The sequence below is a fragment of the Crinia signifera genome, chromosome 8, assembly GCF_055691185.1.
Source record: "Crinia signifera chromosome 8, ASM5569118v1, whole genome shotgun sequence".
Lineage (NCBI taxonomy): Eukaryota > Metazoa > Chordata > Amphibia > Anura > Myobatrachidae > Crinia > Crinia signifera.
The window spans coordinates 93,903,358-93,920,000 of NC_139224.1; the positions used below are offsets into that span (position 1 = coordinate 93,903,358).

Consider the following 16,643-nt stretch of genomic DNA (forward strand, 5'->3'; position numbering starts at 1 on the left):
CATTAAGGGGATTTGTCCATTCTAGCTGTCCTGATTGGACATTGCTCCCTGTATTACCCAGCCTGCCTTAAGCTCTGTGCTGGTTATACAGCTTGTTTCAAGCCATTGCAGCAGAGCACATGCATGCTTTCCTGACCAACCCTTATGCTTACCTCCTGTACTTAGTCCTTGTCTGTCTACACTATCCCAGTGGTGTCAAACTCATGGCCCTCCAGCTGTTGTGGAACTACACTTCCCAGCATCCCTGCCGCAGATTTTATATAATGTATTTCTAAAACTGTGACAGGGCAAGCTGGGATGTGTAGTTCCACAACAGCTGGAGGGCCATGAGTTTGACACCACTGCCCTATCCTATCCAGCCCTGAGTTTGAACCTACCTGGATCCTGTTTCCCAGTTTGCTTAACCCTTCATGTGCCTGTGCTGTGTTTGATCCTGTTTTACCCAGTTGATGCTCCAATAGAGCTTCTGTTGATGTACCTGTGTTTTCACCCATTTGTCTGTCTGTAACCAGAACTGCCCCACAGTCTGCAATCCGGTCCTGTCCCTTGTCTGGCTGTGCTATATTGCATTTAGACACTGCCTGGGACTGTACCTCTAACACCATTGCGGTTCAGTACCCAGTGCTTGGTAATTCCATCTCCAGTGCTGTGGTGCCTTGGTGACATCCCTAACACCATGTTATGCCTGTTCCAAGCAGACACCATGTTATGCCTGTTCTAAGCAGCCGCCATGTTATGCCTGTTCGAAGCAGCCGCCATGTTATGCCTGTTCTAAGCAGCTGCCCTAGCAACCAGGTTTCAAGAAATTTTTCAGGAGAAGAGCACTCAACCTTCTCTGGGAGGCCAACAATACGCACATTGTTACGTCTCAATCTCCCCTCCATGTCAGATCATTTCATTTTCACTGCCGACATTTGTGTCGACAAATCTTCTACTTTATGTTTCAGGGGGTTCGTAGCATCCTCAAGGTTAGAGATACAGTGTTCGGCCTCACCGACCCTCTCCTGCAACCTCTGCATATCATGCCTAATTAAGGATATGTCCACTTGAACCTGACCAATTTTGTCCATAACCCACTGTTCGGATGATGATATGGCAAGAAGAATTTGTTGAGCGGACTAAGCAGGGATATCAGGAGTTATGACTGGTTATGCAATAGCTAGACACACAGCTGTGCAGCACTTAAAAGATGAGAGAAGGAGTCACAGTATTGATCCTAGTGACTGCAGTGCATGCACAATAAACGGGAAACAGTTTATCACCAAACAAAGGGCAAGATGTTAGCAGGAGACCACCAGCACCCTCCAGGAAAGAAGGCAGAAAAGCTCTGGGGGGTAAGCTTAAGGCAAGAAAAATCTGGCAGCACCTCACTCACCACAGGAGCCTATAATGGCGGCAGGCGCTGTACCTGCACCTCACCTCAGCAGTGGGGCAGGAAACAGACAGGACTCTCCTCCCCATAGTCCCCCGGACACTTCAGAGATCACCGGGTGAAGGAGCGGAGTGCTGCAGCAGCAGTTGTCAAGACCGCCAGGCAGGGCTGTAATCAGAGTTGCCGTAGAGCTGGAAGACCCAAGATGCCACACTCTAGCACAAGGTACTGCAGACCCAGGCAGCCACCACAGCTTTTTCGGGCAAAACAGGAGAACCGCGAACGGCACAGGAGACGCAGAAGTTGCTCCGGAGGGTAAGTGGAGAGGGGCAGAAAGTCCACGGTCCCTGGAGCAGGATTTTTTGGAAGGATTTCAGTGGAACTCATAATACCTACGTCCACTTACATGACAGGCCAAGCCATGCCCCAAGCTGCCTTGTTTCTGACCGTACAGAAATACTAGCCAAAATAAAGAGCCAGGTCTGACCACACCGTTTGCTCACCTGATTGAAATGCTAATTGATTAAAGATCATAAAATAGCTTGATTGGACAAACGAGAGGCATGATTATTATGGCTTAGTTCGCAGCATTACAACATCTATATATATTATACAAGTACAATTTGATATGCATGTTACATACATTTAAAAGTAAGACATGGCAGAAGATAGAGGAGCAGTTTGTCAGTTGAAGGCATATACATATATATTAGAGCCTGTCCACTGGTCATACATATATATATATATATATATATATATATATATATATATATATATATATATATATATATATATATATATATATATATATATATATATTAGAGCCTGTTCCCTGGTCACACATATATATTTTGTGTGACCAGGGGACATGCTCTGCTCTAATATATATGTTTGGGGAGTTGTTTAAAAAAATGTTTTTTCCTTATATTTACTGTTTGGGGTTGGGGACATGCTCTACTCTAGCCTCTGCTATGTTATATATTATTTTCATGGCCCCTTTGCGTAAGGTCTGTATCCATCACCGGCGCCAACAAGGTTATTTCCATTCCCCTGCTGCAGCTGCATAAGCCATGTGCACAACCTCACACTGCTGTATGCCCTGCAGAACAAAGTCACAGCTAATAAGACTCGAGGTCTGAGGCGGAGCCGTGAGCTTGTCACTCAAGCGCTCCGCAAACGCCCATGGGAAGAGCTGCTGGCAGCCACATATGTGCCTCCAGTGGCCATTTTGATTCCTGGCAAAGCTGCCAATCTGCCGCTAGGTTAGATTGCCCCCCACTATCCAGTCCCCAGGACCTATGACCCCTTAGCTCCCCCTTAGTTATGACCCTGGTATCCGTACCCAATAACCTGTAGTACAGACCTGTAGCATGAATAAATCAATTAAAATACACAGGCAAAATCGATGAGATAAGAGTTCTATAGGCCAACCTTTTCAACTTTAACAAATTAAGTTTAATGAGTAAGATACAGGGCTGATGCTTAGTTAGACAACGGGAAGATGTCTAACTCAGACGGGAAAAAAAAGACTCCATGCATCTACTGCTATATAAAATTAGCATACAGTATTTACTACCAAATGCTCAAGTTCCTGTCAGGCTTCCTTCACCTAGATATAGTGTACAGTACTGCAATCATAAACACAAGTTTTTCAACATTCTTTTTGTAAAGTGACAAACACACACAAAACACTTTATTATACAGTATATATATAATGGTCCTCTTTCTGAAGCTATTTCCTTCCTAATATATGCCCAAAAATGTTTTAGAAAGTTTTACAGTAGATATGATCAGTGAGTAAAGCACTCTCAGCTACAGTGGTCATTGTAATCTATGGCTGTTATTTGCAGCAGTGCTCAAGCAAAAACAAAGCATAATTGCTGTTGCTAGGCAAACTCTGTATGTGTATCTGTGGGTCTCTGCCTTGGTCACAATTATGTGAATTATTCCTAGGTGCACTGCATTAAAATTCTCACTGTGATCAGTGGCACAAAGACATCTTGATGCATGCGCAGTGTCATTGCATTCTAGCAATAATCACTCAGTTACATGAACATCATTATTGTATACAGACATGAATTAGGCCTGCAACCTCTACCTTCCTTGTGACTAGAGATGCAAATCCTGGGGCTTTTTTTAAACCTGGTATTCTGGATTGAAAAAATGCCCAATCTCGGGATTCCCAGGACCCCAGGATTGGCATTCCTAATAAAAAAAATGCCCCCCTCTCCCAAACAGGCCGCCCCACTCATTCACGAACATGAGTGGGCTGTGGGTGCAGCCAGGAGCAGCCTAGAGTGGCAGAGCGGCAATACAGCAGTGCAGCGTGACCTCAGACCACATCAATGCACAGAGCCGTAGAGGGAAAAAGCCAGGCAGTGTCTGAGCGGGTGCTCAGACACTGCCCAGCATTAGACTTTGCATGCATCCCTTGCACCCCCGGTAGTTAAAATAAGTGGATTTAGAAAAAGAGTATGGTAAGCAAACATAATCCTCTCGCAGTTTTCTGACAGGAAGCCGGTGTTTAGTGGTAGAAACCTACCGTGTCAGGGTGTGGTATACTCAGGTGGGTGGTATGTGACATCAGCAATGACTACTTCCAGCCTGTCTTAGTTGCATATTAGTAGAAGCCTCAGACCTACTCATACAGTATTTATGTATGAAATACAGAAATATAGAACAGAAACAGAAATATATGTAGGGTCCAATGGCTTACAAATATCTCTATGGTGTGAGAACTGCACATGTGCAGATCTCACACAGGGCGGGATGTATTAAAATACATCGCCGCCTGCCCGCCACGATGCCAGCGCATATGTACTAACATATGCGGCTGGCATCGCGGTGTGGTGACGGAGACCCCCCGCGATACCTATACTGTGGTCTCCTTCATCTCCCTGCCGCCTGCCTCTCCCCTCACGCCGGGAACAGCTAAGCAGGCTCCTCCTCCCCCCTGCAGCCGGAAGGACACCCGGCTGCGTTACTAGAGGTAGTAAGGGCTTACCTTCCGGGTCCAGGAGGACCTGGACTAAGGTAAGCCAGAGGGAGGGGGAGAGGGGGTCAGCAGAAGCGTTGGGTTGGCGTTGGGCTGGCGTTGGGCGGCAATAGAAGCCCTTAGGCTTCTATAGGGCATTGCCACCCAAAGGTGGCGATACCCTACAATCCGGTAATGTGGCGGCAGGGTTTTAATACATAGGAAAATGCGGTAAAACAGGGGTTTTACCGCATTTTCCCCTTAGTACATCCCGCCCTCTGTGAGATTGCTTGCAGTTCCTTGGATGCCATAGCCTTTCATTAAGGGGCAAAGCACTACAGAAAATGGGGACGTGCCATACCCATTTTGTGGGTGTGCCAAGGCCAGTGGCTGCATTCTTCCAAAGCCATACTGGGTCACCAGAGGCCTCTTTCTGCTTTTCCATATTTAGGCAGAGCAGCTGTATCCAGATATTGTATTCAATATATTGGGAATAATTTGGCCATTCAGCTCATAGTACTCGTGTGTTTGGCTATCATTTGATAAAACCCTCCTACATTTTTGTGTTTATCTCTGGCTGTACATTGATTGACAGGAAGCCAGTCTTTGTGAGTGGTAATTAGCCATTTTCTGGGAGTGTCAGGGAAAATGCAGGTGTGCATTTTAGAGGAAGCTGTGTAACGTCAGATCTGGCCCTGATCTGCCTGTTTCTGTCGCAGCGACAGAGTAAGGGCTATGTACAGACTGCTCCCAGTGGAAAAATCATTAGTTGATGAGCAGCTAATCACCGCTCCAGCTAATTTTCGAAAGCCCTGCTATGCAAATTGTAGGCTTGTAGGCTTGCATAGGGTGTGATTTCACTCTAGTGGGGTGTGAGGAAACCACCCTTATCTGGGAAGGTGGTTACTCTCTTTGGGATTCAAATCACTCGGGCAGACAATACTATATAAAAAATAAGTCTTTAATATGACAGCACAACAGAAAAAGATGCTCACATGGTACAGGATAATTAGTAGCATAGATCTCCCAGCAGCCTCTTGCAGTCAGCACCCTGAAATAGCAATCTCAGTAACCTGCAGCCTTACCACTACAGTTAACTAAACAGTCCTGTGTCCCCCAGCCTGGGGTACTGGCTCACTCAGACCCTGCCCAGTGCCCTGGTAGGTTTCCTCTGATGTCTGATCTACAGGATCCACCAAGATAGGATCTCTCCATTGAGAAACTGTTATCCTTATATACCTGGGTGGAAGATCCCCCTGGGTGCCACAAAGTCTACTCAGGGGGTAGGGTCAGATATCCCAATGCTAGATCAGCCAGTATAGTGCAGCATAGACCCATTGTACATCCCCTGGGAGGTCTGACCTGTTATCTCCCAGGGTACCTGCTAACCTAGATACATTCCCTTGTTTGGCAGCTAACTTACCAGTCATTCAGGCATTGTTCTGCTACATTACCAGCAACACCTATCAGACCTCACACAATGGACTAGCACAGTGGTTCCCAAACTTTTTTGAATCACGGCACCCTAGAGCATCAAAATATTTTCAAGGCACCCCTAGGCCAAATGCTTCTTATCGAGAAATTCAGAAAAAAAATATTAAATGAAGTGCATTGTGTTTATATGTCACAGTTATCTGGTGAGGGACAGGATTTGCACTGGTTTTGCCTGGTACATTGTCAATAAATAATATGAATTGATTTTGGTCCACCAATCCAAGGCACCCCTGCAAGTGTCCCGAGGCACCCCAGGGTGCCTAGGCATGCAGTTTGGGAACCACTGGACAAGCATATGTTATACACATGGTAATAACCTAGCCCAGCTATCTGGCTCTCCTTTCTGTCACACACTATGGCAATAACCTGTTTCTCTCCAATACATACAATCCTGCAAAATAGACCTGATAACAGTACATAACAATACACATAACACACAGCTGTTCTTGTGTATTAACTGGGCCAAGGATTAAAAAGTACATTACACTGTGAGAAACAAGAGGTGAATATGAAGGATCTCAGTCCAGGTCCATCTCGTTTCGTCACATGGGGCTACAAAAATTAGAAGCACAGCGATCAGGTCTGAATTAAGCCCATTGTTAGATGTAATGTTTGTAAACTAATTTAACACATTTTATTAAAGTATAGTAGTTTATTGGTTAAAAATATCAGTCAAAATGGGGCAACAGTAAATTAAAGCATATCTAGCACAGCGGTAAAAACTGAATGTGAAAGCAACATACAGTAGCAAGGGTTTGTTTTTGTAAACCAAGAGGGTTATGTATCTCCGTCCATCACTGTGATGAATCCTTACAAGAAACATTTTCAATCTTCTTTTAAAACTCACAGGAGAAATGCTGCGTCCCGGAGCGATAAAAGACAGCTACAATAAGAATGCTTTGTAGAATATATTACACATTTCTCCATTGCTGTTTCATGAATAGAAATGGATTACATTGCAGATGTGCCTCCCCGTCATTATACACCATTCCTAACACTACAAATATTGATCTCTTGGCTAACATACCCACATGTGCTTTGCTGAGAAATAGTTCTGACAGTCAAATAAACTCTGGGTTATATTCAATCTCTATCCATCACAGGAATCAGTTTGAATACTGGATTTCCATCAAAATTTAGCAATTTGTTCAATCTTTGAATCAATTTACAATCTTTGAATCAGTACAATATATGTTGTACTATATATGTACAAACAGTGATTACTAGAGGCCACTCAACGTACCAAATGACTCCTTAACAGAAAGTGAAACCAAAATAATATATTTTTGACTTCCTGGATATGGACAGAGGGACATTGTCAATAAATAATATGAATTGATTTTGGTTCACATAAGAGGAAGATTTGAGGTAGGAGCAGATAGGAACTAAGCCATCATTTTGATAGGCTTTTAACTAGACATTTAATAAAAATCCTTTTGAAAATGTCTTTTGCTTTTTCAAAGATGCTAATTTTATGTTACATCTCTGCAATCTCTGCAAGTTTGTTACACTATTTGTTTAAGTACAGAAAAAGGCACAAGTCTTATCAGACCGAATAGGGTAAAAACTCAGGCAGTGCAACTTTCTTAGGTACTTCCTCATCTTTGCAGCCACAGCTTACGCCAGTTAGATTAGGCGCTTTCAGAGTAGCATCACTGCTTGCTCATCAGTGTGATAGAGCGCAGACAGTGGGGTGAGGGAGTGCGTCCGTGTGATAGAATGCAGGCTGTAGGGTGAGGGATTATGCCAGTGTAGTGGAGTTCAGGCTGCAGGGTGAAGGATTGTGTCAGTGTGATAGAGCGCTGGCTCTTTAACGGACACTACTGTGTGGTTTAATGGGAATTGGTACTATTACTGTATGTGACCACGCCCCTTCCCCACACACATGGATCCTGTTTTAAGTATAAGAGAGGCACTAATTTCCATTCTGGTACAGGGCGCCAAAATGTCTAGGTACGCCACTGAAACTCATGCATATCTGCCTTACCCCTATCCCTAGCAATCATTTTAGAATAAGTATTTTGTGATATCAATAATTTGATAACCAGTTTAATTGCCAAATCATCTGTCTCATATAGTTATTTTGTCGAGTTATGTTTTCCCTATGATTTAACATGGGCAGCAAGTTGCAGTTGCTGCTGTGTAGTTTATATTGTGATATGATGATCACAAGATATTATTGCAATACACATTCTACTTATTTATTTTCCCACAGCTGCCCCTGTCACCTACTGTTTTTCCCTGAACATTCTGATTCCCCTTACCTCTCCCTGTCACCCTCTGCCTCTACCTGTCACCCACTGGCATGTTGCATAGTGTGAACTTGGGTTGGGGTGGAGAAGGGCGGCCCAAAATATATATTTACATCTGGACTTACCACACACAAGTTCCAACAATGAAGCCTTCCATTATCAATTGGAATACAATGGAGGCAAGATTTACGCAAATCTTTTTTTAAACCTGTCCTGGTTCTAGTGCCAGGCAATTATAAAATAATTAGCGGTGTATTTACTAAGCCTTAGGAGGGTATTCAATTCCTGCAGAAATAGTCTGAATAGTCGTAATTTCCAATCTGCTTGACTGGCAAAATCCATCTCGCTACTCCGTAGGCCCGCCTATTCAAAGTGTCAAACTGTGGAAACACCTCCTGTGGACCTTGGACCAATGTGGCTAGATGTAAGCATTGCAATCTTGCCTTCCCACCTCAACAGATAGTATATAAACCCCAGCACCGCGTGGGTCTGTCCCATGTCGTCTTATCTCGGAGTGTGGTATTTGGTTTGGCAGCGGAGCAGAACATCTTTGGAGAGTGTGACACACTTTCTTTTTTGGGCATGGACCTAAAGTGGAGAAATAACGTGAGCGGGACCATGGACAGGACCCAATCAAGTGGAGGAGCACAGCCTTTTGTTGTTTGGGTCTGTGGAGAAGAGCAGCAATGGATTTGTTTGCATTTTTTATTTCTGTACAAGGTAAAACACGTTTTTTTTTCTAATCTTTTGAGAGCATATTTCCCTTTTTTATTTTGGAAATGAAAATGGAAATGGAATGTCATTAATAAAACTTATTTGTTTTTTGGCTATTAATAAAACATAGCAAGAAGTGAGGGCCAAAAACAATGATATCCTCCAAAATGTTTCCCTGCGTTTCAATCAGAGATCCAAAGTTCAGGTAACCACTTCATTCATTAGGGAAGCATGTACACAAGATTTACACTAATAAACAACAGTCTTGCCCATTAAATATTCTCAAACTACCCTTCCAACGACAAAGAAAACTGTCTAGTTGAAATTGTCGGAAAAGTGACTAAAAACAGTCGACAAAATGTACAGTATTGAACATTGAATAGGTTTGAGGAATTAACTTGACAGTTTCCCCCCAAATCAACTCGACAATATGAGAAATGTTAATCTTGACACTCAAGAGAAACGAAAACGAACATCAGGCGAGCTCAGATAGACAGTCTAGAAAACTAAAGAAAGAATAGGCGAGAGAGATATGATCAGTTTCCTTGTCGGGAAAACAGAAAACCTTGGAAAAGAACAGATCTCGACCGGGAGACAAAGTACCAGCCAATCAGCTCCTAACTGCGATATTACAAGCTGTGTTTGAAAAATTAGAGGAGCTGGTTGGTTGGTACTTTAAATTTCTCCAGTGCTTAGTAATTAGATCTCCTAATCTACCTGAAACTGATCACTTGTGTCAGGCATTGAGGATAGATGTACAGCATGATGACACATTTGTATACATATCAGGCATTCATTGCCAAAGACAAAAATTACATATAGCTGTAAAAATTACTAGACAGTGGGTTCATCCCACCTGCATGTCGTAAGTCAGTGTCAATATGTTGTTTAATGGAAAGGATTCATGTGACTAAGGGGCATATTTATTAAGCTTGGAGAAGAGATAAACTGGAGATAAAGCAGAGAAAAGGTAAAAGGAGATAAAGCGCCAGCCAATCAACTCCCAACTGTCATTTTCAAACACAGCTGATTGGCTGTGCTTTATCTCCTTTTACCTTTTCTCTGCTTTATCTCCAGTTTATCTCTTATCCAAGCTTAATAAATCTGCCCCTAAATGTATTAATTAATAAAAACATATTTTTGTACATACCGTAATCTGTAGTTGAAAGACCCAAATGCTTCATTCGGTTCTTAACCAGTTCTGCAAGTTCCTGTCTCTCTGACCTTCTGCATAACGTCATCCTTTGCTGACTTATCCTTTCTGCTGTTTTGTTTGAATGTCTGGGAACCTTTCTGCTTAATCTTCTTGCCCACTGCATGCTCTTTCTTCTCAATAAGGGGTGATCTGACTGGTCGCTGGATGTTGAATTTCGGTGGTTGTTGCGGTTGGCTGATGTTTCTTTGGTTTCTTTTGTGTCTTCCCATTCTTCAACACTGATAGATATCTGTGACTTTTTAGGAAATACAGGACATTTTAGTAATGTAAAGAGACTAAAGGGGCCTACACACACACGTAGAGATTTGCTGAGCGTTCTGAGTGATGCTAGATTGCTCAGCAAGATCACTCAGCACACAGGGAAGTGTGTGGAGCGATCTGTCAGGGACACACTGACAATATGTTATCTGCTTGTTACAAATTTATTCAACATAATTCCATATAATTTTTACATTTGTCTGTGACAGTTAAATTGGAGGTAGTACGATAATGTCTACATATTCAAGGTTATGATACAGGACCAGATGCACCAAGTTTCAATAAGTGATAAAGTGAAGCGTGGCAATCCGTACTTTACTTAATGTTCATGTATGTGGGCATTTTATGACAATAAAGATGTTATTATTATTACAATAAACAACCAGCCTAGCTGTAATTTTTTTAAACCCAGCCTGTAGTATGACAAATAGGAGCTGGTTGATTGTTTATAACTCCACTGTCACTTTTTGAAGCTTGATACATCTGTACCTCTGTGATGAACTTTAGTTTTTAACTGCATCCAAGAATGCAAGCATTATGACCATAATTTCCGGATTATTCAACCAAGACATCCTGGGTGAGATTTAATAAGATGAGAGATTCAGAAAGTGAGAGATTTGTTGAGAAATCTCCAGTTTTTTTAAAGCGGCAATCATTTACACTGCAAAATCAAACTGGTTTTGCAGTGTAAATGATTGCCGCTTTAAAAAAACCTGGAGATTTCTTACCAAATCTCTCACTTTCTGAATCTCTCATCTTATTAAATCTCACCCACTAATTCTAATTTTGTCACTGCCACTCAATATATTTTATACTGTAGCTGCAAGATGGAATTAAAATATACCCTCAATTTAGGGCGTGCTGGTGTCCACTTGTGTGACTAGTAAGTATAAGTATGGATGGGATAAGCGTATAGTTATATAAGGTACAACAGGACAAACAATCGGGAAGTCACAGAAATTCCCTCCTCCCTATCCAAAAGCACATTGAAGGCGTAGAGGAGCCTGCCAAACTGGTGCTAAAAGAATATTTTATCAAATGCACACATCAGTAAAAATACCCTCTCTATTATTATTTTTTTTTTTTTAACTTGTTTACAGATCATAAATAATTACGTGATCCCTTGGATTTTCATAGAAAAAGTTTTCTTTCATACTGTATTATTAATGCCTGGATTGCAGAACAAGATTTCAAAACAGAATCAGAAATGGGAGCAATGTAGATGGGTCTTTTGAGAAGTAGTTAGTGTGCAGCATATATAGATGGAGCTGCTGCTGGCGATTCTATCCTCAATTGCTGCTGTGCACCATAAGGGAATGCCAGAAGGGAATGCGCACTCGAGACACTCGGGCACCAAGTTCGGGCGAAGTCCATCGCCACCCTCTGCCGGCTCCCCGCCGCTGCCCCGTCTTGCCCGTAGCCCCCACTTGCCCTGCCTGTATCCCTGAAGTGGAGACAGGCTGGGAATCCGCTCCCCGCGCTGTGCTGATGGGAGGCACGAGCGTGTGAGACTCTTGCGCGTCCCTGTCAGATGGCGTGCCTCTCCGGCAGCCTGTGCCAGCTCAGGGAATCTGGCAATTCCCTGAGCTGGCTGAGAGGCGCTCCATCAGTACCAGTAACAGCTGTACTTAAGTGTGGTTCAAATGTCACCATTTAAATCAGGAATACAATTCTGCAGGGAAATGCTTTCATCTATGGTCCCACAGGCACAGCAATCACTGCTTCGGGGGTTGCACCAACAAGGATTCAGAGAAAAATGACAGGGAAAACTGTTAACTTAAAACTATTTGTAATATATATATATATATATATATATATATATATATATATATATATATATATATATATATATATATATATATATATATATATCTATATATATATATATATATATATAGATATATCTATATATATATATATAGATATATATATATATATATATATATATATATATATATATATCTATATATACACTACTTGCAGAAGCACTAATTCTTTGTGTGTGTGTGTGTGTGTGTGTGTGTGTGTGTGTGTGTGTGTGTGTGTGTAATACCTTAATATTTAATGTCCACAAGAATTACTTTCCCTAACTTGACCCCATCTTTGAAAATTAGCTAAAAGAAGAATAGCTGTACTGCATATAATTAAATAAAGCATCAATTAAACTATACATTTGAATTACTTTATGTAAATATTAGGAAAATAAATATATTTCTAAATACATATTTGTGGTACAACTGCCATGGTGAAGAAACACTTAATATACTTTCTTTGTTGTATTTGAGAAAATGTAAAAATCAATACATGTTTCAGTGTTTGATTTGTGAAGACAAAACAAACACAACCCTGAGACATGCTAAAGATGATCATTTGGGACTAGAGGATTCTATTTAAAATATGTGCTTGGTGCATTCACATACACATTTACGGGGTGATTCAGTTTGGTTTGCAAAAGCAAACTCCTGTAATGGACAAAATCATGTGCACTGCACTTGTGCACAGAGAGTTACATTGGATGAGTTATTTTGTTTCTGTGCAGATGAAATACTGGCTGCTTTATTCTTTTTTTTTTTTTTTTAAACAATTTTCTTTATTTTATAGATAGATAATTTCCTGCATTTACAATATACTTATGAACATTCATGTCTGGATTGAACATATGAGAACAGAAAGACAGAGTACGGTACTTGTGTAGTATCGGGGGTCCGATTTAGAAATCGGATTGGATCGCATTGCATGCGACCAAATCGTATGCGATGCGATGGTCAAGATTTTTCCATAGGATTCAATGTTAAAATGGTCTGAGTCCATTTTAACATAGAATTCAATGGGAAAAAGGGGTCCTTTTCCTTTCCCCAATATCCAAGTGGGCATGGAGCTGGATATAAACCTGTGGCGAGCGTAGCGAGCCACCGAGCCCGAAGCGTGGCGAGCGTAGCGAGCCCCGCGAGGGGACACAGAATACTTTTTATGAAATATGCGTCCCCTCGCGGGGCTCGCTTCGCTTGCCACGCTTCGGGCTCGGTGGCTCGCTGCGCTCGCCACGCTATATAAAATCAACTCTATGCCCACTTGGATAGTGGGGAAATGAACAGGACCTTCTTAACATTGAATCCTATGCAAAATCGCATCGAATCGCATCGCATCTGATTGTATGCCTTAAGGTAAGGCATACAATCACAAAATCGGCAGCCCAGATACTACATAAGTACCCAGAGTACATTTAAAAAAAAAGAGAAAAATACAAAACATTTTTGTACATGTATCCATATGACCCCCCAATATTCACAATCAGCTTGTCAGGTTGCATATGAAATGACCAATAAACTACGTTCACGTTTAAGCTTAATCCTCTGAGCCTATTGTATTTCGTTGTGGTTGTCATCCCCCTGGGAAGGTCATCATAATAATACCACAAATGTCATATACTAATTTTCTTCCATCCAATCAGACATTTCTATCCTTATTTAACTAAACTATCTCTAATTATCTAAACCAGCTCCCTCCCCCCTCCCCTCCTACCCTCCCCAATTTGTGTTGAACGGCTCAGCGTATATCTTCACGTGGACAGTGACCTAGGCAGATACCATGTTGTACCCTCAAACACCTTATAGATATGGGTTTGTGTATCAGAGTCCACATAATCTACATATACCCCCCATTTCTTATAGAATTTTTCCACCCCTTTTTCAATGTCAACCAGTGCTGCCTTCCTATCCATATATAGAAATTGTAACAATGTTGCCTTTAGGGCAGATAGAAACGGTGGCGTTGACGATGTCCAGCACCGTAAGATGATTTTCTTCGCAACCGTGACCACAATGGTCAGGAAGGGGGTCAATACCGTCTTTCTGCCTTGTAAGTTCCAGTTAGAGAAATTTGCTAATAACATTGCTAATGGATCTTTTTGCAACTGTAGGTGACACACTTCATTAATCAACATTGTTACCTTATCCCAAAATTTGCGAAGCCTCCCACAGTCCCACATGTTGTGATAAAAGGAGGAAAACATGCTCTTACATTTTAAACATAAGCCCAAGTCCCCTGGGACGAAATGTTTCCTCTGTGACTGAGATATGTAGGCCCTGTGGAGTGTCTTTATGTGGACCTCCTGGAGCATTGCTGAGTGTAGTGTTTTGAGCGTCCGCTCTAAATGTTTTGTGAGTACCTTGTGGGAGTCCACTTGTGGGATATCTTGGGCCCACTTGGCTGAAGTTGCCATCCAGATGGTTTCATTTGGCACAGGCAGCAAATCTGGGTATAGGTATCTAAGGCGGTAGGGTCCTGTTCAGCTAAGAACAAAGACTGAATGTAGTGGGTCTGGGACCGTAGGTTGGGTCATAGGTGCGGGCATGGTCTGGGCATAATGCCTGGCCTGAAGATACATAAAGAACTCTCTATTTGATAAAGAGAACTTCTCTGCTATATCTCGGAATGCGAGCAGGGATCCCCCTGGATCAAATATGTTTCTGATCGCTATAATCCCCTTTGTTTTCCACCTCAGGTACCCTGAGTTGGACAATCCTGGTTGAAACTTGGGGTTTCCCCAAAAAGTTGCGAATTTCGTACTTTGGTGGTTTCTCCCCAGTTTCTTGTTAATTGTTAACCATGACTGACGTGTCTGCAAACAACAAATTTCCCTGTATCTCCCTAGGGAGTGCAGCCTTCGGAGCATGCAGCAGGGCTGCGGGTGAATAAGGTGCAAAAACATCTACCTCCATCGCTTTATGTGTATAGAGCTCTGTCCCCTGGAACCAGTCTAATATATAGCGCATAAATACAGATTGCGTAAATGCATGTACATTGGGGATACCCAGACCCCCCTCTGCCTTCCTAGCATACAGCTTATGTCTGTCAATGCGTGGTTTCTTGCCTTGCCACAGAAATGTAAAAAACCCCTTGGTGACTTTGGCCATGTCAGTCCTGGTCATTCGTATGGGGAGCATTTGAATACAATAGGACACCTTCGGGAAAGCCACTGATTGCAAGACCGCTGCCCTCCCTAACAATGACAAGGGGAGAGTTTTCCAGGCCTCAAGTTGGGTCAGCATTTTGCTTACTGATGGGACGAAGTTGGGCGAGTACAATTTAGATAAGCTATAAGGGATGGTCACCCCTAGGTATTTAATTGATTGGGTTTGTATTTTGAATTGTGACAGTAGAGGGCAGTCGGTGGCAGACAATCGTCCTCCCTCCACCTGGAGAATCTCCGATTTTTGGGTGTTAATTTTATAACCAGCAAATGAGCCAAATTGCTGCAAGATGTTCATTATTGCTGGAAGGGAAGTCTGCATGTTTGACACAAAAAGCAACATGTCGTCAGCGAAAAGGCAAAGTATTAGTGTTGTAGTCCCTATTGTGATGCCTATAAACAAGCTGCTTTTCCTCAAAACTATGGCCAAAGGCTCCAGGGCCAGGGCAAAACAACAGGGGTGACAAAGGACACCCCTGTCTCGTGCCCTTCTGAATTTCAAAAGGGGAAGATATATGGCCATTACACGCCACCTGGGTCATTGGTTTGTTATATAGATTTTTTAACAGGGCCACAATGGATTCAGGAAAGCCAAGTTTTGTTAAAGTTTCAAATAGGTGGTCCCAGGTGACCAGGTCAAACGCCTTCTCGGCGTCCATGGAGACGATGCCCCGGCCACCCAGGCAACCACCCTTCTCTAGAAGCTGCACCGCTGCCAAGACTTTTCTTATGTTAATCACAGAATGACGGCCATGAATGAACCCCATCTGGTCTGGGTCTATAATTTTGGGCAAAGCGAACTTCATTCTATCAGCCAGTATTTTTGTTAAAGTTTTATAATCGACATTAAGAAGCGAGATGGGCCGATAGGATCCTGGGTCTTCTGGGTCACGACCTGGTTTAGGAAGAACCTTCACCACCGCCGAGTTAAAGTGAGGGGGTATACCAGAGCCCGTCAACAGCTGGTTGAACACGGCTGCTAGTGGGTCACTAAGTTTTTTGGCTAATATCTTGTAGAATTCCCCAGAGTAGCCATCGGGTCCTGGGGCTTTAAGAGGTTTAAGTTTCACTATCGCTGATTTTATCTCCTCGGCTTCTATAGGTGTCATGAGGTGTTCCGCAGTATTAGATGGCAATTGGGGCAATGCTAGGTCCGACCAAAATTGGGCCTTATTGTCTTTATCTATTGTACCCTGTGTGTATAGGGTTTTATAGTAGTTCTGGAATACCTGAATAATATCCCTGCCCTTATGTACTTTGGTTCCGTTAGGTTCACTCAGAGTGGCAAGAAATGCTGAGGGGCGGTTACCTCTGATTAAGTTTGATAACAGTCTGCCATTTTTATTACCGTGGCGGTAGAATTGAAAATTTGCGTTATTAATGTATTGAGT

At 42.5% G+C, this 16,643-nt stretch overlaps 1 protein-coding gene across 12 annotated transcripts in view; it reads right to left on the reverse strand.

The window, feature by feature from the left end:
• Positions 1-16,643, reverse strand: part of KCNT2 (potassium sodium-activated channel subfamily T member 2) — an 852,827-nt gene that overhangs the window by 39,966 nt on the left and 796,218 nt on the right. For all 12 annotated transcript variants that reach the window (XM_083156802.1, XM_083156806.1, XM_083156799.1 and 9 more), the window contains one exon: positions 9,957-10,257. In XM_083156802.1, coding sequence (XP_083012928.1) covers positions 9,957-10,257 — 301 coding nt within the window. The remainder of the gene's footprint in view (positions 1-9,956; positions 10,258-16,643) is intronic.